Source organism: Gymnoscopelus microlampas, assembly GCF_963454915.1.
Source record: "Gymnoscopelus microlampas genome assembly, chromosome: 9".
NCBI lineage: Eukaryota > Metazoa > Chordata > Actinopteri > Myctophiformes > Myctophidae > Gymnoscopelus > Gymnoscopelus microlampas.
In genome coordinates this window covers 48,241,204-48,265,743 of record NC_139946.1, presented here as the reverse complement: position 1 = coordinate 48,265,743, position 24,540 = coordinate 48,241,204, and the positions used below count along the sequence as shown (strand labels likewise).

Genomic DNA, 24,540 nt, shown 5'->3' with positions numbered 1-24,540 from the left:
TTCAACAGGGGGTCCGGGACCCCTAGGGGGTCCTCAGAGTTACTATAGGGGGTCCACCAAATCTTTGTGTGATATGATGTTTTTTTTAACATTAACCACTTGAACCCTAGCATCTCTTTTCTGAGGAGAACTTTAGCCAAAAATAGCCGATCTACAAGCTCAACAACGCCTCGCGCTGCGCGGCGTTGTGAGCTTGTAGATCGGCTATTTTTGGCAAAGAGTTATAGGTGTAGAGGGAAAAAAGAGCAGCAAATGTTTATCTGAAACACAATTTTATACAATATAGAGGGGGTCCCTGGTTCATCCCTCTCTCAGCTAGGGGGTCCTTGGCCTGAAAACGTTGAAGACCCCTGATTTAGACCCTTAGGCCTTTCATGTGATTTTAACCCAACTAGTCTCTCGTGGTCAGACTGTTGTCTCCCACAATTTTCAAATGTTTCCGGTCATACAGTCTGAAAATCATCTATAGCATATATAGCTTGACGCTAAGCAGAAATGGAAATTAAAAAATAAAATGTAAAGATATTTAAAAAAATATGTTCCTGAACGGAAGTGCCAGCTTCCTCGCTCGGATTTCGGGAGTTGTAGTTCCAGACTCTATAGCATTCGGAGATTGTGGAATAGTTGACTGGCTACGCAAGACTATAACGGACCCAACAGACCCTTTTCACAGTGGCCATTTTTACAGCTAAAACACAGTTGAAGGTGTTATACTGTCTTTCAAGTATGAACAGCTCATGTACAGCCAACGTCTTGCTGGCAGTCCTCTAGCACCACTCTCAGGCCAAAACATGAACTTTGCACACAAGAGATCTGTAATGTAATAGGCAGATTGCAAGAGTGGACCATCTTGATTTTTATTACCCATGTCCTTTTCCTCTAGCGCCACAGTTTGGCCAACATTTCCAGTTGGGTGTAAAGAGCAGCATGGCCTCTAGGGCAGGGGTCTTCAACGTTTTCAGGCCAAGGACCCCTTGGCTGAGAGCGAGATAAAGCAGGGACCCCCCATTATATCTTGTATAAAATATGTATTTTTTCATAGATTTCATAGGCAGCTTCATAGACTTGTTTCACAGCACTATCATGTTGGATTCATGTTAATGTGTATTTCCAGACATTTAACCATGCACTTAAACAATACTTAGTATACCTGACCTTTCACTCTGTACTTAGCCTGCTCTTTTTCCCCCCTATGCTAAACCACTTTGCCGAAAATAGCAGATCTACAAGCGCACAACGCCTCGCAGCGCGAGGCGTTGTGTGCTTGTAGATCTGCTATTTTTGGCTAACGTTCTCCTCAGAATAGGGATGCTTGGTTGAATTGGTTAATGTAAAAATCACACAAAGATTTGGCGGACCCCCTGTATAGTAACTCTGAGGACCCCCTAGGGGTCCCGGACCCCCTGTTGAAGACCTCTGCTCTAGGGACTTTTAAACATGGATAGCTAAAATGCACTTGAAGTAGCTAGTCTAGCTACCAAATCAATGAACAAAATTACTTTGCTCCACTACGTACTAGATAATTTACACTTAAATTCAAGGTGTAAAGATATCCCTTTGACTGTTTTTTAGTCATTCATTTCTCTTTCTCTAAATTGATTTATCTTTTTTTCCCTCTTTATTCAACAGGAAGTTCCTCTCCTTAGTTCTCCTGTCCATAGAACCCAAGCAGGTTCTATGCAAGCAGCCCCTGCCATGTGGGGAGGAAACATGGCCGCCGCTACCATGATGAGCAGCAACGCGGCTTTGTACAACACCATGGGTACTTTAGGAGGACGCTACGACTACGTGGACAACGATCAGGCTGAAATGTTCGCCAATCAGACAGAGATGTACGGCGACCAGGCCGAAATGTACGGAAATCAGGCAGAAATGTACGGAAATCAGACAGAAATGTACGGCAACCAGGCTGAAATGTACGCCATGGCGATGGAACACGAGGCTAATCTACGTTACGAAGGCATCGCCCTCCCAGATGAATTCATCCACCAGTACTACACACAGGTGAGGAGTGGTATATCCTACACACTTCCAAGAGCGCCGAACAAAAATTATAATGGATTTGGCCGTGGACCCATGAGAACATGTTCGGTGCCAGGAAACCCCTTACAAGATTTGTGATGTTCAAATGTTTCAGTCTAGGGGTCTGTAACTCTGAGAGTGTACACATGGGACCAATTGGACCCTTACGGGACCATTTGGTTCCATTTGTACACTCTCAGAGTTAAAATAACACTGAGGACTGATTTCGTTGACTAAAACTATGACGAAAAATGTTCGTCGACTACCCTTTTTGATGAAAACGAAATAAAAACTAAGCTACGATGACTAAAACTATTAAAGACTAAATATTATTGACAAAAGAACTAGACTACAATGTTAGGGAAGTATTAGAGGAGAAGAGATCCAGTAGAACTAAAAGACAAGTCATTTTATGTTTGGTTGCGCTCTGGTGTTCTACAAGCTGGTGATCTACAAGCTCACAACACGTCGCGCTGCGACACGTTGTGAGCTTGTAGATCGGCTATTTTCAGCATGGAACCAAGTGTAAAATCAGCCATTATCAATGCACCGTCAAAATACATTTTAGTCGACTAAATCAACTGTAGATTTAGTCGACTAAAATCTTATGATATTTAGCCATAAGAACTAAAACTAGACAACTAAAACATTTCAGATGACTGAAATATGATTAAAACTAAATGGAATTTTATTCAACATACTGACTAAAACGAAATAAAAATGTGCTGTCAAAATCAACACTGCTTTACAGTGAAGATTACGGTCACAGAAAAAAAAGGGGGTCTTTGAAATTAAACTGGTCATTTGATAAATAAATATAATACTAAATATATATATTTTTTGTTCCTCTGTGTGTGCAGAAGGCCGGCTGCATCACAGCCGAGGACGAGGACATTGTGATGACGTACGACTTCGAGGGCCAGGGCTCCCCCGCTGGCTCGGTGGGGTGCTGCAGCCTCTTGGACGCCGACAACGACCTCCGCTTCCTGGACGACCTGGGGTCCAAGTTCAAGACTCTGGCCGAGGTTTGCGCCCCAGAACCTCCTCTGCCCACAGAGGAACCCATCATCATCTCCCCAATAAACACCCATAACGTCGCCATGTTTGAACCGGAGCCGGCAGCCAGGCCCGTTTATTATGAGTCCAAACCTGCCGCCGTTGCAGCGCAACGCCAGAGTTCTGTCGGCAGCGTAAATATCGACGTCAACCAATCGTCTGTCAGCCACACCGGCTTTAACCAATCATCTGTCAGCCCCACCGGCTTTAACCAATCATCTGTCAGCCCCACCGGCTTTAACCAATCATCTGTCAGCGTCAGCCACACCGGCTTTAACCAATCGTCTGTCAGCCACACAAGCTTTAACCAATCCTCCTCCGTCAACAACAGCAGCAGCAGCAGGATCGTCCAATCCAACGCCCGGTCACCTCCTATGAGCCCTGTGAGCCCAGTTCCCACTGCTTGCCTGGCCCCCGGTGGCCAGACCTTCGTACTGCAGCAGCAGCAGCCCGTCTACTACACCACCAGCGCCCCCATGCTGCAGCCCATGCACTACATCGTCCAGCCGCAGCTGCAGAACGTCGTCAGCGGCAACATGATGCAGGGGATGTTCGTGGTCAACGGGGGCCCGGCCCCCCTGGGACAAACGGAGCAGTACGTCACGAACAGAATTAACGTCGCCAGCGCAACCGAGGGCCAGGGACTGGGCTCGGTGTTGTTGTGTAGCGGGACAGTGGGACAGACCGTGTTGGACGGCGGCGGGGGACAGACCGCCGCCGTCATGGGTGGCGGAGGGGCCGTCGGGGGTCCAGCCGGCGCTCCTCAGGGCATCATGGTGGCAGGTGGTGGTGGTGGGGGGATCCCCCTGGCACAGGTGGGGTACGAGCAAGCCTCGTCGCCGGTAGGCTTCCTGGACGGCGGCGGCTCGCACGTGATTCTGCAGAGTCCCACCAAGATGGGAGCCGTGTCTTTCAGCTACGCCTCTCTGGGTTCACCTAGCGGTCCTCCAGACGCCGTGGTGGGCTCAGGGTATTCGTGGGGGTCGGTCAATTTGGCCGCATCCAACCCGACCGGGCTGGGGTCGAGGTCGGTGTCGGGGACAGTGACCACCGGAAGAATTAGTAGTGGGAGGGTGTTGGTTGAGAGACAGCAGAGCGACGGACAGGGGAGCCTCAATCAAACCACAACAACACAACAACACTTGTTTTAGAGATAGTGACGCATGCACTGGAAAGGTTGTGACAACAAAAGAACATCACATCTTTATAGATAGTAACCAGTGGTGGAAAGTAACTAAGTACATTTACTTAGGTAGGGTAAGTGATATTTTTTGGTTAAAACAAAAAGTATTTTGTTAAAAGGTTAAAGCACTATATTCTGATAGTAATCATTACTATAGAGTGTTTGTTCAGTAACAGGAGTCTCCCCGTCTCTCCAGCTCTTTAACAGAAAATACATTTTTCGGTAGGTGTCAAAATCTCAGCCAATCAGGAGAAAGTACCCATTTTTAAGCTTCATTTTTATAGTGTTCCAGTTCCAATTGTGTCTGCTCATTTCTTAGTGTCATCACTTCCAATTTCACTTGTTTAATCTATATCCTGATTGAGTTCTCCATCCTGATGGGATAAAATTGGAAATGAAACTGAAACGAAAATGCATTTTCTGTTTAATAAAGAGGTGGAGAGACAAGGAGACTCCTTTTACTGAACAAACACTCTATAGCAATGAGTACTATCAGAATATAGAGCTATTTAACACTTATTTTAACCAAAGAAAATCACTTACCCTACCTTTAAGTAAAATGTTGAGGTATTTGTACTTTACTTGAATATTTCCCATTTCCAATACTTTAACTTCTGCTCCACTACATCTCGGATCCAAATATTGTACTTTTACTCCACTACAATTATTTGAAAACTTTAGTTACTTTGTAGATTTGGATTATTATTACAAAACATATACATTAACCACTTCAGCCCCTTTATACACATTTCGGTCATTTAAAATTTAGCCGATCTACAAGCTCACAATGTGTCGCAATGCGACACATAGTGAGTGTGTAGATCTGCTATTTTCAAAAGATTTGTATACATTTGAAAACTTGAAATGGTAACATTCTGCATAATGAGTACTTTCTACTTTTGGTAGCCTACTTTAAGTTTATTTTGATACAAATACTTTTACATCAAGTAAATGTTGAATTCCAGACTTGTACTTATAATAGAGTATTTCTACATTGCAGTATTGATACTTTTACTTAAATAAAAAGAAAGGGTGTACTTTTTCCACCACTGATAGTAACAACACTATATATTGTCACTGATGGGCAGAAACTTTACTTTTCAGGAAATAGAAAAAATAACCTGTGATCTAATGGATGTACAATGGATAACATAGTTATTATTTAGTCAAAGAGTCATGTTAATACTATCCACTTTCAACTTGGCATCCCTGTTTTGGCCAGGAATCTTTAAAAAATGATTCCAAAATAGCCACACAAAAAAAAATGCCTTCAATCAACAAGCTCACAACGGGTTGCAATTTACAATATAGGCATTTAGCAGTCTTAATCCAGAGTGATTTACAGTAAGCAAGGTAAACCCAAGGTAATACATCAAATGCTTCATCTTGCTTGCATCTTGAAGCATTACTGTGAGCTTGTAGATCTGCTGTTTCTCTGCAAGTATCAAATAGGGCATTCATTTATGAAAAAAAACACAAAAAGATGAATTATGGATACACCAGGTTTCTGCCCAATAGCAAATATCAATAACAAAAAGCTCTTGCACTCATATATCAACACGCTCTAGCACTTAATACATTAAGCTTTAGAATGACTTCCAACTCTACTTGCTATTAAAATAGTAACTATATTTTAAAAGGCAACATCAACACAAATGCCAGTACTTCAAGTCAAGTATTAATTCTAAATTATTTATAAAAGCTACTGAATAGACTCAGTCTTTTGACATGGTTGTATTGTATTCTGTTACAGCACTCAAGGTACTGAGAACATAATCTCTTTAAATTTTGGTTTCATTAAAGGGATATTTCACTTTCAAATAAAATAAACGTAAACAAATATATATATACCAAAAAAATGAAAAAAGTAATGGAAAAATCACGGCCTCCTCACGCATTAGAATTCGATACACATTCTAATGCGTGAGGGGGGCGTGTTTTTTCCATTACTTTCACATTTATTTTATATATATATATATATATATATTTGTTTACATTTATTTTATTTGAAAGTGAAATATCCCTTTAAACTCTTAAGTTGTGATTCAGGAGGTAGAGAGGCCATTTTCTTTTCAATGTCATTTAAGTTATTTGCAAAGTCATTGTTTTTTAAACTGCTAATTATGTTTCAAGTGTGTTAATTTCAAGCCGTTGCATTCTTTCTGTCTTTCTTTTTTTTCTTTATTTTGCAAGAATAGCATCAGGTTTATGTACCGGAATGACAGTAGCATGTTAACAGTAGCATGCTAACAGTACAGACGATATTAACAGTAGCATAATTGTCTCTGTCGAGTGAAAACCTCATACTGTATGTCCAAAACGGTTACTTTCCAGGATTCAAATTCAAAAGTATGAAAAGTAGCAGATCAACAAGCTCGAAACGCGTCGCTTGTTGTAGATCTGCTACTTTTGATACGTTTGTGTGACGCTGTAGTATGATCAAGTAGGGCGTTAATTTATGAAAAAACACAAAAGGTTTAAATATGGAGATAGGAGGTTTCTGCCCAACAGCATTGATATACTTCTTGTTTTAACATGCTCCATGTTCAGACATGCAGATGGGACTAAATGCCTTACATTATGCAGACGTATTTTCTTTCTTTTAGTTTTGAGTGCGTTTTGGGCTGAAGGGAACAATCTTCATTCCATGTTCATAATCCAACTGTCTTTTTCTATGTGCATGTAAACAAAATAAACCATTTAAAGTCCTTTACTGTATCTCTGCGTCCCGTTCCACTGTGCTTCCACTGAACTGTACAGTATGTTCTCCATAGAGCGCCATTCCCTCAGGCAATCCTCTCGTCAGTCAAACATGCCGGAATTTACAATCCTTAACTTGTGTGCGCTTTTTAAAAACAAAGCATGACCCATGTTGTATGACAACAATAGTGGTGGAAAGTATATTTACTGTACTTAAGTACTACTCGAGTACAATTTTGAGGTACTTTTACCTTACTGGATTATTTCCAATGTTCAACTTGTTGATTTTGATTATTATTACAAAATGAACCTCTTCAGCCCTATACACTGTATACTTCGGTTATTTGAAAACAGACAAATCTCTCTGACGGAGCCAGAGAGATTTGAAAATAGCCGATCTACAAGCTCAAAACGCAGTAATGATACGTGTACTTATAAGTTAAAAACAATTGAGTACTTTTTCCACCACTGCTTATTTGTTGGATTCTCTTATCAGCAGCTGGAGCGCTCGCCGGCTCATGCCAGCAATGTTTAGCTCGTTGCAAAACACAATGATGAATAGATAAGCTGTCACATCAATCACTATAGAGGTGAGAGGTTGGCTGTGCAGTGCCATGCATGTCACGGTCTGCCTTCTGTCCCAAAAGTGGATCTTTGTCGTTTGATCGGGCGAAGCAGATGCGCTGACGGAGCCAGAGAGAAGCGTTGGCACCCGAGGACATAAAGTACTGAACCCCACCCTATACCCCCCCCCCCCCCCCTCTCTCCCAACCCACAGGGCTGCTGCCACGCCCACAGCACAGGCATGCCCGTCAAAAACATACGTGTGAAGAGACTAGATTTATACTTAGTTGCACACCGGTGTCGCACACTGAAAATAGCAGGTCTATAAGCTCTATCTATAAGCTTATAGAGCTGCTATTTTTCAGGATTATCTATTGGTGCTGTACTCACTTTGTGTAGATATATGAACTGTGTTGCTGTTTCTTTGTATGGGTGAAGGATAGGCCACACACGCGCGTGCATCCAAATATGTATTAAAAATGTTTAGATAGCAGAAAATGTATAAATTGTTGACATAAAGTATATCAAAAGTATAAATGAGGTATAAGATGGCTAACTGCCTCTGTCATACAGTGGGAGGGCCAAGGAGAAGGAAAGGGGAGGGGGCTGAAGGTGTGTTTGTCGGCACATGAGTGCAGGTGTGTGCATGTGTGTGTGTATGTGAATGTGGCGGGGGGGTTAAAGCTTATACTGTAGGTGTGTCTCCTGCAGGGAACATACATAAGGCACTTGACCTCCTTTTTTTTGTTGTAAACCTCTCTCTCAAAACACTCGAGTTCAAGTTTGAAGAAAACACGACGGAGACTTATTATTTCAAACCCCTATAGTGCATGGTGTGGAGTTAACTGCATTCAGCCATGGCTAGGGTCTCCCTTGCAGTGGTGGGCCTGCTGTTGATGTTAATGCTGCCAATGGTGAGTAAAAAAAAAACTCATTAAGTTCTCATTTTCGTGTGGCTTTGCGTGCTGCGTGAGGCTTGTCGTCGTAGGGCATGTCATTCTGTTATAAGATTTATTGGTGGTCTTGAATAGGCATGCCTGGGAATAGTTCAGAATTAAGCCTTGTCGTACGATGGTGTTGCACACAGAAAATAACCGATCTATAAGCTCACAACGTGTCGCTTACCTATAAGCTCACAACGCGTCAATGTGCAACGCTGTGACGCTTTGTGAGCTTGTAGATCTGCTGGTTTCGATGAATGTTCCAGTCAGAATAGGGATGCTATAGGGTTCAAGTGGTTCATGTAAAAAAAAAAAAAAAGATCCAATCACACAAAGATGTGACGCCCCCTCCCCTGTAGCTTAGAGACATTTTCTGCGTTATATGTCTGCTATAAACTTGCCATTATTCTTCAAAGCATTATTGGGCATTATTCTTCCATTATAAAATGTATATATAATGAATGTAGATAATATTTGAACAACATGAAATGGTTGGACCTCTCAGTGGCCGATTCATCTTCACATGTTCAGTGTTTACTTACGTACTGTACTTATTTTTTACTTTACCGGAGTATTTCCAATTTTCAATACTTTTACTCCACTACATCTCAGAGACAAATATTGTACTTTTATTCCACTGCAATTGTAAACTTTAGTAGTTACTTTGCAAATATAGATCGTTATATTATAAAACATACCACTTTAGCCCTATTTTATACATACAGTAGGCTATTTGAAAATAGCAGATGTACAAGCTCACAACTCATCGCAATGAGTTGTGAGCTTGTAGATCTGCTATTTTCAAACATTTTAGTACTTTTACTTTTGGCACTTCAAGTATATTTTGACACCAATATTTTAAATTTCACATTATAAGTATGTTTATATGGTGGTATTGCTACTTTTACTTAAGTAAAAATATCTGAGTACTTCTTCCACCACATGTACAGTGTGATGACAAACTGGTAAAGAACACTCTGTGCTGGTGGTTTTTGCTGAACACGCAGACTGTTCTGCAATGACAATGTGGACAGTTTGTGTTTTTCATAAAGGTGTAACAAAGTGCAGCCTGAACAATATGCAGTAGAACCAGCACTGTCAGTTTGTGTGTTTCCTCATAAATCACATTTCAGTTGAGTTCAAATGGTCATGCATGTAGATCCAAAGCATTTTATTAATTAATTCGTTTTGGCTGGCTGCTGTTGGTTAAAGCAGTGGTTCTCAAACTTTTTCATGTCAAGGACCCCTGAATTGACACTTATTAGCCCGCGGACCCCCATTTGAAAAGATAAGCCAGGGACCCCCCCATAAGAGAAGACTTTTACAGCTCTAGCAGTGATTCTCAATCATTAAGGACCCCCCCAGTTTGACATGCATTAGGCTACGGACCCCCATTTAATGGCATTTCTATCTCTGGGACCCCAATTCATATTGTAAAATCAATGTTAATTTAACTCTGAGAGTGTACAAATGGAACCAAATGGACCCGTTAGGGTCCATTTGGTTCCATTTGTGCACTCACAGAGTTACACACCCATAAGGGTCCATTTGGTTCCTATAAATCATTTAGCTGGTATCCCCTCAAGTACCCCTGGGGGTCCCCGGACCCCACTTTGAGAACCAATGGGGTTAAATAATGTGTTGGGAGAACCTTTTGGCTTATTTAACACTGTTCTGGGGAACATAATGAGATCATTTAACACTATCCTACAGTATGCTAGACATGATTTAAATTAATAATTCAATCAATCAACCAACATTTTACCAGCACATTCTACAAATCAGGTGCAAATCAATATCCATCACATAAAAATAATGATTAAAACGAAAGGATTTGTATTTATTTAAAAGCAAACAAAAGCCATGTAAAGATCCTAAAAGCAATGCTAAAAAGATGTGTACAAATCAGATCCTCTGGGCTGTTCCAGATAGTACATAGAAGCTGCTTCACCATGCCTTTTTGCAACAGTTAAGAGACCATGCAGTGTCAGACAGAGGATCTAAGGGTCATCTCAGATACAAAGGCATGGTGATTTGCCAATTAGTAGCCTACTTAAAATCTACTATAAAACGAACAAGCAAACAAAGGAACTTGAACATGAGTGTAATGAATGTTCAAGTTCTCTGGTCTTTGTCAGCACGTGTTCTGCATTCTGGACAAGTTGTAACCGACCAACTTACAGTATACCAACTCATACCAGATGAGCATAACAGTAATGAAGCCTGCTAGTGATAAATCAATGCAGGGACGTACTGTAATGCAATTAAACATTTTGTAGGTCTTTGCCCAGAAAATAAAGTCAAAAACAAATAGTTATGCAATTCTCTGCTGACACTGCACTGACATCTGACATTATGTTCAAAGACCGGGGGCGTTATTCTAACTTCACTGAGGTTGTTGTTGTTGTACAGTAATCTCCCACTTTAGGCTAAATGCTGTAGACTTATTTAGAGATTTTCTTGTCAATGATTTTGTCCGTTGGGACTTCTGCTGCCAATTATCTTGAAAGAAGCTATACAAACTTCCCCAAAGAGATTAAGGGGCATAATTTCACATACAAACACTATACACACAATGCTAAGTAAAGGGATATTTCACTTTCAAACATGTTTGGGGTAATTTTAAATTCTACTCTGGCTTTTCTGTTTCACCCCAGACAGTTTTTAAGTTGCTTGATTCAGTATTTAGATATTTGATATTCATTTTATCAGACACCCTTCGCCCCCTTCCTATACAAACCCATTGTAACTTCAAACTCCATTTTGACCATGATAGATTCATTGTCCTTGGTTCTAGTGACTGATATTGTCCTTCTAATGCCTGAGGAGACTGTTTTTTCAATTATTTTTTCAATTTATTTTCTTTTTTCATTATTATTTTTCTTTTTTCATTTTCCCCAAAAAATATTTTAAAAAGTAAAGGAAAAAGCACAGTCTTCTTACACATTAGAAGGTCAATATCAGTCGCCAGAACCAAGGACGGGTGTTTTCAATGAATCTTTCATGGTTCAAATGTAGTTTTAAGTTACATAGGAAGGGGGCGTGTCTGATAAAGTGAATATCAAATATCAACATACTGAATCAAGCAACTTAAAAACTGTCTGGGGTGAAACACAAAAGCCTGAGTAGACGTTAATAATGACCCCAAACATGTTTGGAAGTGAAATATCCCTTTAATGTTTCAATGTTTTTCAGGCCAAGGACCCCTTAGTTGATACAGAGACAAAGCAGGGACCCCCCACAACATATTGTATAACATTGTGTTGCACACTTTTTCATAGATGTCATAGATAGCTTCATAGACTTGTTTGACAGCACTATAAATCAGTGTATTTTCAAATATTTAACCACTGAAGCCAACAATACTTTGTGAACTTGATGACCTTAGGCTCTGTACTTGGTCTGCTCTTTTTTCCATCTACACCAAACCTCTGGGCCGATATCTACAAGCTCAGATCTACAAGCTCACAAGCTCAGATCTACAGTACAAGCTCACAATGTGTTTTCAGCTATTGTCAGTGAATGTCCCACTCAGAATAGGGACGCTAGGGTTAAAGTGGTTCATGTTCCTGGACCCCCCATAGGGGTCTCGGACCCCCTGTTGGAGTCCCCTGATGTAGAGAACACAATGCATAGAGTATGAGTATTTTTTTGAGAAAGATTACATTTTCCTCTGCATCTTGACATGGAAATGGCTACAACATGTAATTAATTGTTTTGCCAACTATAACCTTTGGTAAAATATTACCAGTGGTGTAAAGTAACTAAGTACACTAAATTTTGAGGTACTTTTACTTTTACTTTTACTGGAGTAAATTTTCAGTACTTTGACTTCTACTCCATTACATCTCAGAGGAAAATATTGTACTTTTACTCGACTACAATTATTTGAAAACTTTAGTAACTTTGTAGATTTTGATTATTATTACAGAACATTTCAGGCCTAAACAGAGCCATTTGAAAATAGCAGAGCTTGTAGATCTGCTATTTTCAAATGATTTTTATACAATTTAGTTGTGAAATGGGACATTCTGCATAATGAGTACTTTCTACCTTTGATACTTTAAGTACATTTTGATACCAAAACTTTTGTACTTTAACTCAAGACAATTTTGAATTCTGGACTTCTACTTGTAATAGAGTATTTCTATATCCGTACTATTGATACTTTTACTTCAGTTAGAAATTAGTACTTTTTCCACCACTGGAAATTACCAGCTCACTGTCATAAGACTCACACGTCTCTCTTATCATTGGATGCAAAAATGTCACAAGTCATGACTAGCTAGACAAGCCAGAAGGCTAAACAACCGGATTGATTGATGGAAAGTTGAAACATTAGCTGCCTGATAGCCATTTCTCAGTTGCAATTAAGTGTGTATAACTTACTGCATTTCAAACCATGCTAAAGTAATTAATAATGGCCCAGTATAATACACCTATTTACTGGCTCAAGTTCAACATACGAACATTAACACAACCCAGTCTCTAATATAAAGGGGATAAAGAACACCACTTGTTAAAACAAGTAGGCATAACCATAGTGTCAAAATGAACTACATACTGTAAGTAATAACATTGGTTCACTCACCCAGTATTAGGCTGAATAACCTCAAGCCACCAAGTCTTTCACCAAACACCCAAATGCAGGCTTTGGGCCAAAAGGAAGGCCGCGAATCTGGTCACCCCTTTTATGCCCTCCTCTTAAAGGGGTAGCGCTATGCAACATTAACCCATTAAGACCGGGAACGCATCTGTGTCATTTTAAGATTTCTTTGGGCTATTCAAAAAATATAGCAGATGTACAAGCCCATAGCGTGGCACCGAGTGCCACGCTATGAGCTTGTAGATCTGCTATTTTAGAAAATGCTATTTGTGAAAATGTGTGCAAATTATTGATTTCTTTAGTTTTTAACTCAAAGCTTTGCTTCTGGGGGGGTTCCTGGAACAAAATGTTTTGAGATTGGGGTCGGCGGCCAAATACATATCATTTTGGGGGTCCTTGACATGAACACAGTTTAAGTGATTATGATTATAGCAACATGTTGTTTTTTTTTAAATGTTAGGATTTAGAGGACATAAATATAGATATATTCAAAGATTTGCACACATTTTCATGATTTTTCAAAAATAGAAGATCTACAAGCTAATATAATATGAGCTTGTATATCTGCTATTTTTTTTTGAATAGCCCATTAAGAATCACGAGAATTTATTTGGCACTATACTCATGCAGGTACAAGCAGTAACATGCTGTAGTGCAGGGGTCTTCAACGTTTTCAGGCCAAGGACCCCCTAGCTGAGAGAGAGATAAAGCAGAGACCCCCTACTCCATATTGTATAAAATTGTGCTTCAGATGAGATATGTTTTTTTTTAACTTAGTCTGCTCTTTTTTCCCTCTACACCTATAGCCTCTTTGCCAAAAATAACCGATCTACAAGCTCTCACCGCCTCGCAGCGCGAGGCGGTGAGAGCTTGTAGATCTGCTATTTTTGGCTAAAGTTCTCCTCAGAAAAGGGGATGCTAGGTTTCAAGTGGTTAAGGTAAAAAGAAAACATCATATCACACAAAGATTTGGCGGACCCCCTGTAGTAACTCTGAGGACCCCCTAGGGGTCCCGGACCCCCTGTTGAAGACCCCTGCTATAGTGTGATAAACGTAGTTGACCGGAGTCCCCCACGGCTCTATACTAGGCCCTCTCCTGTTTTATCCCAACACTAAATCTCTTCTTTATTGTCATGACTCATAGCCAATAAATGTTTGTTTGGCTATGACGCTAGTTTCACAGCGTGACATTTTGGTTTGTTGTCCATAATGGTGAGAAGTGCTGGAATCTAAGTGGGATTGAAGACATTGTCATGCTCATCAATGTATTTAATGACAGCTGAATCATTATACTGTACTTTCAATATCTCAATATACAACCGTATGCTAATGCAAAGGTTTAACCGTCCCTATTCTTGGGTGAACATGCAGCTAAAAGAACAGATCTACAAGCTCACATTGTGTTGTGAGCTCGTAGATCGGCTAATTTCTGACAAGAGATTGTAGAGGGAAACAGTGGGGTGCCTGGTATAGGGTTTAAGTGGTTACACATAGGTTAAATTAATGAATGAAAAATACATTTACTGACATGTTATATGTACTTTGAAACATTTCCAGAAGCCAAAAGCTTATCAAGAAAAATAAATATGCACAGATGGTACTGCAACAGTTAAATAAGTGCCTTGCTCAAGAGAGCTAGAGGCTGTCTGCCCAGATTTTTCCAGGTCTGCCAAAGGTTCAACACCCGTTTGTGATCGGACTTGTTGTCACAATTGTTGCTTTGCACCTCAGGCTGTATGACTCTCTGCTGGCCCAGGGCCAACAGCTGAACAAACATAAGTGAAAGTGTGAGGGGACATAACAATGACAGATATCCAAAACATGGTGTTATTCTGTTATGAATGAACTGAGGTACTGTTGCAAAGAGTGACTGTTGGTAATATTGCTAAATTAACACTTTAACAGGTCACTTTTGCATTGTCTGTAAAACTTGAGCTGCATTCTGAATTAAGATGTTAAGAAAGGAGCATAAATAACCACCATAACACTAAGTTCCTGGGGGAGAACATTGAACGAAAATTGCCATTCTTCAAGCTCACAACGCAGCAAATGGCTATTAAGATATTTGGTGTAGAGGGGAAAAAAGGAAGGGGCCTAGTAGATTTAAGTGCTTAACAAACACAGATGTTTTGGAGTATTTCACTAGACTAAATAAGGAGTTTAATCGGAATCAAGCCCTCAAGAAAATGTTGGACCAGGAGACATGCAGAGTGAAAGAGACAGAGAACAGACTAATGTCGATAAAGTCAAAAGAAGAAAGACTATGAGAGTGAAAGGGGAAAAGTTCAAGACAGAGATAGAGAGTGTTGGCAGGGAGTTGGAGAGAAAACCGGAGTGTCGAGTCAGTCTGTTTGATGTAAGCCAACTCTTTGTTTGTAAGGAAGCTCTCTCTTCTGCGGGCGAACATTAGACAGAAAAAAGCCAATCTACAAGCTCACATGCAATGCGTCGCAATGCGTCGCAACGCGACGCGTTGTGAGCTTGTAGATCGTCTTTTTACGGCGAGTGTAGAGCAAAACAGGAGGGGGCCCCCAGTATAGTCCTAGGGGGCTCCAGTCAACAAAGTATAAGGGTTTAAGAGAGGTTAAAGTAAGTGAGTCAGTGTGATCGCTGACTCAGCTGATAACATGTCCATGCTGTGAGGCAGGTGGGATTGATGTTCCCACACAACATCAAATGCCATAAATCAATTATCAACCGAAACTGGAACACAAACTGACAACAAAACACTCACCATGACTCACATAGATGATGATGACTCAGATAGATTGATAGATAGATAGATAGATATAAATATACCATCAGTCTACAATGAAAAGGTTAAAACAGTTAACCATAACAGACATCTGATATGGTTCTGTAGTGTTTGTAGGCTACTTCCAAGTCGTCCATACAGTATGTGAATGAGCCAACCACATGAACCCTAGCGTCCCTATTCTGGGGCGAATATGAGGCGAAAATGCTCCTCATCCTCCCCTCCATAACTTCCATAGCCACCTCAATACTGTTCAGGTTCTATGCTACAACTATGGAGCTAGCTTTCTCCATTAGCTATTTCAGTTTGTTAGCGTCTCTTGTGTTGATGTTAGCCTAACTTTTTAATTGGGCAGCAACCTTATGGACGTTTGATGTTTTGAATCCACCACTTGGAAATGAAATGTCCTACGGGGACCTACCACGGGTCAGATAGAGTTAGAGAGAGAAGAGGCTGGCAGGGCACTGCGTCAGGCACCCAGAACTAGTGGCAAGCAAACTGACCCTATGGGAGCCAACCCAGGGCAAAGCCAGGAAAGGCAAGAAGCACCACCTACGTAGATGCACTGCAACACGACAGGTTAGCTAACAACACAGTAGAGCTCAAGACCCTGATGTTAGATAGGAGAGTCTGGAGGGCAGACATTCCAGGAGTCCTGAGTTGTTGTTCGCTAGACCGCACTCTCGCATCACATCGGACGTGAAATTACATTCTTATGTTTAATTGAATATGGTGTAAGTCCTAATTGGAGTCTATATATACCACTTAAACCCTATAAATGTCATTAGCTGGAGTCCCCCAGAGGTCTATATAGGCCCCATACTTTTTTCCTCTGCACAGTCAGAATGTGTTTGTAAAACATTGTTACTATTGTGTCCTCCAGTACAAAGCCCTCACACATTCACAGCCTTGCGGATATTCTAGTTTGTTGAGTCCAGTGAGTCCTAGATATGATGTTTACAAGCCTTGCATGTGTGTTTTCAGATGCTCAACGCTGCATGGTCCGATACAGGGAATCAAAGGAAGGTGCTAAGGAGACAAAAGAGAGAGTGGATCCTCCCTCCTTGCACCCTTAAGGAGAACAAGGACTACACCCACAGACCTTACATTGCCAAGGTAAATCATGTGCAATAATCTCTGTTAATTTAATTATTTGATTTTGGGCAGCCATATCTGATAGGAGCAGTCTGGTAATAAAGGTCACAGGTTCGACCCTCAACTCACCCACCAAGTGTCCGTGAGCAAGACACTTAACCCCTAACAGATCCCCACCGAAACTCTGAAAGTGTAATAATCAACCTGTCTTAACCACATTACACCTAGCGTCCCCCGTTTCATCATTATTGTAGATTTTAAAAACTAGACAGAAGAGCATTCTCATAACATTTGTTGTGACGTATATACAAGTAATTATTTTGGGTGAGGTATTCCTTTACGGACCGGAAAGAACATATTTCATGTGTATCCTCGTGAAAGACTACTTTCCCATGATAAGCGTACAGTATAGTGTCATAACACACAGTGAAAACCTGCAGTGTAGATGAAGGGTAGGAACTGCTCAGGGCCATGAAACTGGTTATTGGTGTTTCATAGTGTCACTCACACTCGCTGCCAGGATGAAAGTTTGACAAGTAAATAAACCTTTCCATAAACGTGGCCAACGTACTGGGACTTTAGTTGCCCGATGACAGCAAAGTTAAGACACCAAAATACCTTTCACCTGTGAACTGTGTTGGGAATATAATTCAGATTTCTTAAACGTAGAAATTAGTCATGCATCAATGTGTCACTTAATGTTGTTGCAGCTGATAAAGGTGGGGCTGATTTTAATGACTTTATTTGCTGCTGGGTAAATCCATCATCACCATCAATTAAGAAGGGCTTATTTGTTGCACACACTCACTCACGCACTCACGCACTGTGTGTGTGTGTGTGTGTGTGTGTGTGTGTGTGTGTGTGTGTGTGTGTGTGTGTGTGTGTGTGTGTGTGTGTGTGTGTGTGTGTGTGTGTGTGTGTGTGTGTGTGTGTGTGTGTGTGTGTGTGTGTGTGTGTGTGTGTGTGTGTGTGTGTGTGTGTGTGTGCAGATCCGCTCTGACCTGAGTGACACTGAGAAGGTGGAGTATTATCTGACCGGAGAGGGAGCGGATAAGGAGCCGTTCGGACTCTTCATCGTTGACCCGGACACCGGATACGTGCGCATCACCCGGGTTCTGGACCGAGAGGAACGCCCACACTACAATGTGAGTGTCTTCTTTTTTTCCCCACTTAAATGTTATACATTAATGAACAAATCCCTCCCACCAAATCCAACCCTGATTTAGGTAGATGGAAAGAGCTGTTCTTGTATATCAGTGGCTCTCTAACTATTTCATGTCAAAGACCCCCCCACAATAATATGTAAGTGGCCGCAGGGGCCTATCTGAAAATAGTTTGTGCCAGGGACCCCCATTTACAAGATTTGTGTATGGGGGAAGAATATTGTTATTGTGTTAAAACGTTTCAAAACCATATTGTAGATCTTCTGTTTTCAAATAACTATAAGATAGAGATAAAGTGGTTAAACTGATTATGATGCTATGTTAACTAATTTAGCCCATGGACCCCCTCTAGGACCCCTGGGGGTCCCCGGAACCCCTCTTTGAGAAGGACTGAATAACACAATTAAATCTATATGAACTCCTCAGTTGAACGTTTTTCCCCATCAAGCACAAGTAAAATACATGTTGTGTGCTTTCATGCAGCTAACAGGAATTGCTAAGTACAGAAACGGGAGCCAGGCTGAGGAGGACATCCCTCTGTCGGTTATAGTGGCCGATGAGAATGACAACCCTCCTTACTTTAAACCACAATCTGGCAACATCACCGAGAGGAGCAAGAAAGGTAATGTGTAGTGTGTGTGTGTGTGTGTGTGTGTGTGTGTGTGTGTGTGTGTGTGTGTGTGTGTGTGTGTGTGTGTGTGTGTGTGTGTGTGAGTGTGTCAATGTTGATTTTGAATAAAATTCCATTTAGTTTTAGTCATATTTTATCATCTGTCATCTGAAATGTTTTACTTTTTGTCTAGTTTAATCAACTAAATATCATAAAATTATAGTCGACTAAATCTACAGTTGATTTAGTCAACTATAATGTATTTTGGCGGTGCCTTAATGGCGTCGTAATGGCTGATTTTACTCTTGGTTGCATGCTGAAAATAGCCGATCTACAAGCTCACAACGCCTCGCAGCGCAACGTGTTCTGAGTTTGTAGATCTGCAATGTGAGCTCCTAGATTGGCAATTTCAGCTAAGACATTTGGTGAAAAGGTTTGCTAAACTAATTTAAGCCCATACTAAACCCCTAATTGCAATAATCCAATACACAAATGCCACATGATAACCAGATTTAGAACTGAATTTTATGGGCCTTTAAAAGAACAAAAGTTGAATCAGACTCACTCATCGTGCGGTGGTTGATCCCCTCCCTCTCTAGGAGAGTTTGTCATGAACATAGTCGCTCAGGACGACGACTCCGTAGGGAGCATCAACGCAGAGATCGCCTACTTCATCGTCAGCCAGGAGCCCAAAGGCAAGGAGAACATGTTCTCCCTCGACAGGAAGACTGGAAAGCTGTACGTCAAGGAGCCCAACCTGGACCGAGAGGTATAAGACCTTTACCAGCACTGGACATGCAGTGGTGTAAAGTAACTAAGTACATTTACTCAAGTACTGCACTTTTGATGTATTTTTACTTTACTGCAGTATTTCCAATTTCAGTACTTTTACTTCTACCCCACTACATCTCGACGCATTGTGAGCTTGTAGATCTGCTATTTTCAAATGATGTTTTAATACATTTCATACATTTGAAAACTTGTGAAACGGGACATTCTGTATAATGAGTACTTTCTACTTCTGGCACTTTAAGTACATTTTGATACCAATACTTTTAAACTTACAAAAAATCCGGACTTTTACTTGTAACAGAGTATTTCTACATTGCAGTATTGATACTTTCACTTAAGGAAGAAATGTGAGTATACGTTTTCCCACCACTGGTTGATCATTGAGTTTTTCTCCTATAACAGGCACATGCGAACTACACGCTGGTGGTGAAGGGGACGGACATGGGTGGCAGAGAGGGAGGACAGTCTGGGACGGGGTCGGTGTTCATCAAGGTCCTGGACATCAACGACAACGTCCCCACACTGGAGAAGTCTGGGGTGAGAGAGAGAGAGAGAGAGAGAGAGAGAGAGAGAGAGAGAGAGAGAGAGAGAGAGAGAGAGAGAGAGAGAGAGCTGTTTGTCAACTTCATGATATCGATGCTGTTGGGTCGAAACCTCACATATATTTTGCCGGTGCCTTGATGGCGTCGTAGTGGCTGATTTTACCCTCGGTTGCATGCTGAAAATAGCCGATCTACAACGCGTTATGAGCTTGTAGATCTGCTATTTTCAGAGCGTAACACCCAAGCGCAACCAAAACTAAAATAACTTGTCTTTTAGTTCTATTGGATCTTGTCGTCTCTGGACCATAAAGGAACGGCGGAAATACGAGTTCATATCCGGGAGGCGGGGAATAAGACCAGCGTTCAGACATCAGAGTTTTTCTTTCTCCAACAATTCCATTTTATTGTCAAGAGTTCTCGGCAAATCCATACATACAAGTCAATCGTCATACAGCTCCCTTTGTTCATAGAAATCGGCTCCATTGAACGTGACGTCTGTGTGTACCCAAAAACACAGAGTCCCGAATCTCACAAACACATCACATTATATGCAAGTAACGGCCCTCTTCCTGACCATTCACAATACAGGTTTGCTAAGACAATGGACTTTTTGGGGTGGGCCTAAAAGTCACACACACTGGATCTAAATTAGGTAGCACATAACATTTATCTATCAAACTGTACCTTTACACAAGCTCACATTATAACATTATTATTCAACATTTTATTAGCTTTGAAATAAGTCTAAACAGTAACATGTCTGACATTGTATAAATTATTTAGATGATTAAAATGACTTAAAAGAAACGCTTTTCTCCAGCTCAGCTCCTCTGGAGAGAGAGTCAAAATCCCTTACACAATGATGTCGTCTTTAACCTTGGCTTAGACCCAGAATGATCTTTATTTTACTAAAACTAAAGTCCTATATATCTGTATAATTAGAACAAACTAGTACACATTGATATAAGTAAATCCTGATGGATTTACTTCTTGTCAGTCTGATTTAGGAGGGACAACTGGCAGGCTCTCCTGCATATAATTAGAATGCTTACACTGTGGGAACAAAAGAATGGCTCGGGCGTGGTGTCATCAAATCACACTTTGAGACAATAGGACAGGATGGGTGAAGGTAATTAACTCAACTGCAGCTGTTTGCCACAGACTGACTCAAACTTGGCTAGTTTTGGTCTCTGCCTGTTATGAGACATTTTGATGGTTTCTGGGTTATAATATATTGATAATATTTTCATATTCCACTGTATTAGCCTTGAAATACACCACAATCTCTTCTCCACTAGTCCCTCACTAACATGTTAGCCTAGTTTTTATTTGTTGACGAAATTGCCAATAGTTTTAGTCGTCATAGCTTAGTTTTTATTCCGTTTTTATTTAATTTTCCTCAGTGATAAAAGGTAGTCGACGAACATTTTTCGTCATAGTTTCAGTCGACGAAATCAACACTTGTGTCTTGTCTGCAGTACGATGGGGAGGTGGAGGAGAACGTGGCTGACGTGGTGGTGTTGAGGATCAAAGCGATCGACTTAGACGAGAGGGGCTCGGACAACTGGCTGGCTGTCTTCCACATCACTCAGGGAAACGAAAACGGCCTCTTCAGCATCGAGACGGACAACAAGACCAACGAGGGGATTCTCAAGCTCGTCAAGGTATGTCCAAACCAGTGGTGGAAGAAGATATTTTACGTAAAAGTCTTAATACTAAAATTTTCATATCGTCCCATCCCTACTTTGTATGTTATCACACCACATAAAAAAGAACATATTATCTTTCTCCTGTATGAACGCAGAATGACAACCTGTTGAAATGCTTTGCTTAAATTCTACGCCCCCCCCCCTTCCCTTTCTCTGCCTCCCTTTAACTTCCCTTCCCTTCCCTTCCCTTCCCTTCCCTTCACTTCACTTCCCTTCCCTTCCTTTAACTTCCCTTTCTCTACCTTCCTTTAACTTCCCTTCCCTTCCTTTAACTTCCCTTTCTCTACCTTCCTTTAACTTCCCTTCTCTTCCTTTAACTCCCCAGGCGGTGGACTTCGAAGAGGTGCAGACGCTGGAGATCGGGCTGCTCATCGAAAACGCGGCTCCTCTCGTGTGTGGAGCGCCGGTGAAGATGGACGTGGACGTGACGATCGGAGAAGGAGGAGCCGGCGGGGGAGGGGGAGGGGGAGGCGGCGGAGGGGGAGCAGGGGGAGGAGCCGGGGCAGGTGCCGGGGCCGGGCTGGGGAAGGGTAAAGGCAAAGGGAAAGGGAAAGGGGTGGGGGTGGGCGCCGGCGGGGGCCCGGACGTGGACGTGGACTTGGACGTGGACCTAGATTTAGATCTAGACTTAGATCTAGATCTGGATTTAGATCTGGATTTGGATATGGATCTAGATTTAGACCTAGACCTCGACGCAGAGGGCGGCGTGGACATCGGGCTGGACTTGCCCGGGCCGGCCGCGGGGGCCGGAGGCGGAGCCGGGGCCGGGGTCGGACTGGGCCTTCACCCCAAGGGGAAGCCCAAGCCGAAGAGGCCCCTGAGGAAGAGGAAGCCGGTCAAGAAGCCCACGAAGCCCGGGCCGAACTACCCGATCAAGATAGCGGTGGTGAACGTGCCGGAGGGTCCGCAGTTCATGCCGGCCACCATGGACGTGGCGGCGTCCGAGGACGAGCTTCAGATGCCGGAGGGCGGGTACCTCACCTCCTACGCCGCCGTGGATCCCGACACCAAGAAGAAAGCCGAGGGCGTCTCGTTAGTACAGCATTTTGCTTAACTACTAAATCATTTATAATTGTCATGGTGAAGCTGAAAAAAGCCTTTTTGTGATGATTAGGGCTGCAGATTCAGCTTTCAAAAGGCTCAACAATTTGGGAAAAAAAATTACATCGTTTTTAACATTGTTTGAACTCATGTGTTGTCTCTGTCGGGGGTAAACCTAAACTGTTACTTTTCAGGATTCAAATTCAAATTCCAAAATTCCAAAATATCAATATCACAAGTTCGAAACGTGTCACTTCGCGCCACTTTAGGAGCTTGCGGATCTGGTGCTTTTGATGCTTTCGTGTGGCGCTGTCGTATGATCAAGTAGGGCGTTAATTTATGAAAAAAACACAAAAGGTTAGAATTATGGAGATATGAGGTTTCTGCCCGATAGCAACGACATGCACCCAGTTACTGTATAACAGGTTGTAACTTGTATAATTTGTATTGCAACGTCGGTATCCATATCGGTCGATTTGACCATGCAAACAATCTGTAATCGGATTTGGATATTGGCCAAACTTTCGATATTGTGCATCCCTAGTATTTTTGTTTATTAACCACATGAACCTAGCGCCCCTGGGATGAACATTTGTGGAAAATAACCAATCAGCAAGAGTGAATTTATAATGCATTATGACCAGCACTTATATATTATGCAAGGGATAATTGATGGGTAGCCGGTCATTATATATATATACAGTATATATATATATAATGACCGGCGACCAATCAATTATCCCGCTTATTACACGGCTACTTGATAAATAAATGTATACATTGACCCAAAAGTAAAAACAAAACTAAGTATTTCCTTGCTTATGGCAATGAAAGTATTCCATAAGTGTTGCGCTGGATGGACACGGTCGCCTCAGAAAACAAGGAAGTATTGATCAAATAGAATACATTTTCGTTTACCGCATTGTCTATTTCTGGCTTCAAATGTTTTCAAAAACATACGTGAGAGCAACGTTTAGCTGTAAATGACATGGTGTGTGCATTCACGTGGCTGGCATGTTAGATACGGCACAAAATCAAACAGCGCAGGTTGATATGAGCAGGTGCTCTGAGCCTTTGATTAGACAGCGGACTGTTATTGAGCTGATCGGTCAAGAAATAACACCAAGCATTCAACCAAGCCGTGTAGTAATTTATTATAATTTATAATACTTCATAAACCTTGTTATAACTTGTGATGCATAATTGTAAACATTTATAACAAGTGTTATAATGTCTTATAAGTGCATTTTAATGCATTATAAATGTGGGTATAACTTATTACAGACCCAACCTTAATATAAAGTCTTACCGGAACGGTAGGACAACGAAAAATGCAGCCAAAAGGTTGATATTAGAATATATTAGAAGACTGCATCTGCAACGCGTTGTGAGCTTGTGGGTTGGCTATTTTCAGCACACAACACCGCTGTACAATGGAGCATAAGGGTGTTTTATTGTTACTGTGTCAAAATGAATCAATTCGACTTTGTACAAATTAAGGTTTGTGCGTTCGTTGCACTACAGGTACGCCAAGGCCTACGACCCAGACAACTGGGTCACCATCGATGAAGAGACCGCTGAGATCAGACTCAACAAGGTGCCGGATCGAGAGTCCAAGTTCGTGAGGAACGGCAAATACGTTGCCAAGATACTTTGCATTACAGACGGTAAGACAATTATATAACAAATGAACTTTATGCAAGGGATGATCAATGGGGAGTGGGTCATTATCGAGAAATAAACCCATAGAGGGTGAATAGA

At 41.5% G+C, this 24,540-nt stretch overlaps 2 protein-coding genes across 2 annotated transcripts in view; both read left to right on the top strand.

Annotated features, from left to right (window-relative positions):
- LOC311051592 (uncharacterized protein) overlaps window positions 1–6,123 on the top strand; it is a 43,452-nt gene extending 37,329 nt beyond the window's left edge. Inside the window, exons 10-11 of the mRNA XM_084066173.1 lie at window positions 1,630–2,004; window positions 2,883–6,123. Of these exons, the coding sequence (XP_083922299.1) occupies window positions 1,630–2,004; window positions 2,883–4,229 (1,722 nt within the window). The 3' untranslated portion in view covers window positions 4,230–6,123. The remainder of the gene's footprint in view (window positions 1–1,629; window positions 2,005–2,882) is intronic.
- A 2,080-nt stretch (window positions 6,124–8,203) lies between these two features.
- Window positions 8,204–24,540, top strand: part of LOC311051591 (uncharacterized protein) — a 32,066-nt gene continuing 15,729 nt past the window's right edge. Inside the window, exons 1-9 of the mRNA XM_084066172.1 lie at window positions 8,204–8,439; window positions 16,812–16,943; window positions 17,912–18,067; window positions 18,569–18,707; window positions 19,295–19,464; window positions 19,890–20,024; window positions 21,508–21,693; window positions 22,064–22,770; window positions 24,304–24,446. Of these exons, the coding sequence (XP_083922298.1) occupies window positions 8,383–8,439; window positions 16,812–16,943; window positions 17,912–18,067; window positions 18,569–18,707; window positions 19,295–19,464; window positions 19,890–20,024; window positions 21,508–21,693; window positions 22,064–22,770; window positions 24,304–24,446 (1,825 nt within the window). The 5' untranslated portion in view covers window positions 8,204–8,382. The remainder of the gene's footprint in view (window positions 8,440–16,811; window positions 16,944–17,911; window positions 18,068–18,568; window positions 18,708–19,294; window positions 19,465–19,889; window positions 20,025–21,507; window positions 21,694–22,063; window positions 22,771–24,303; window positions 24,447–24,540) is intronic.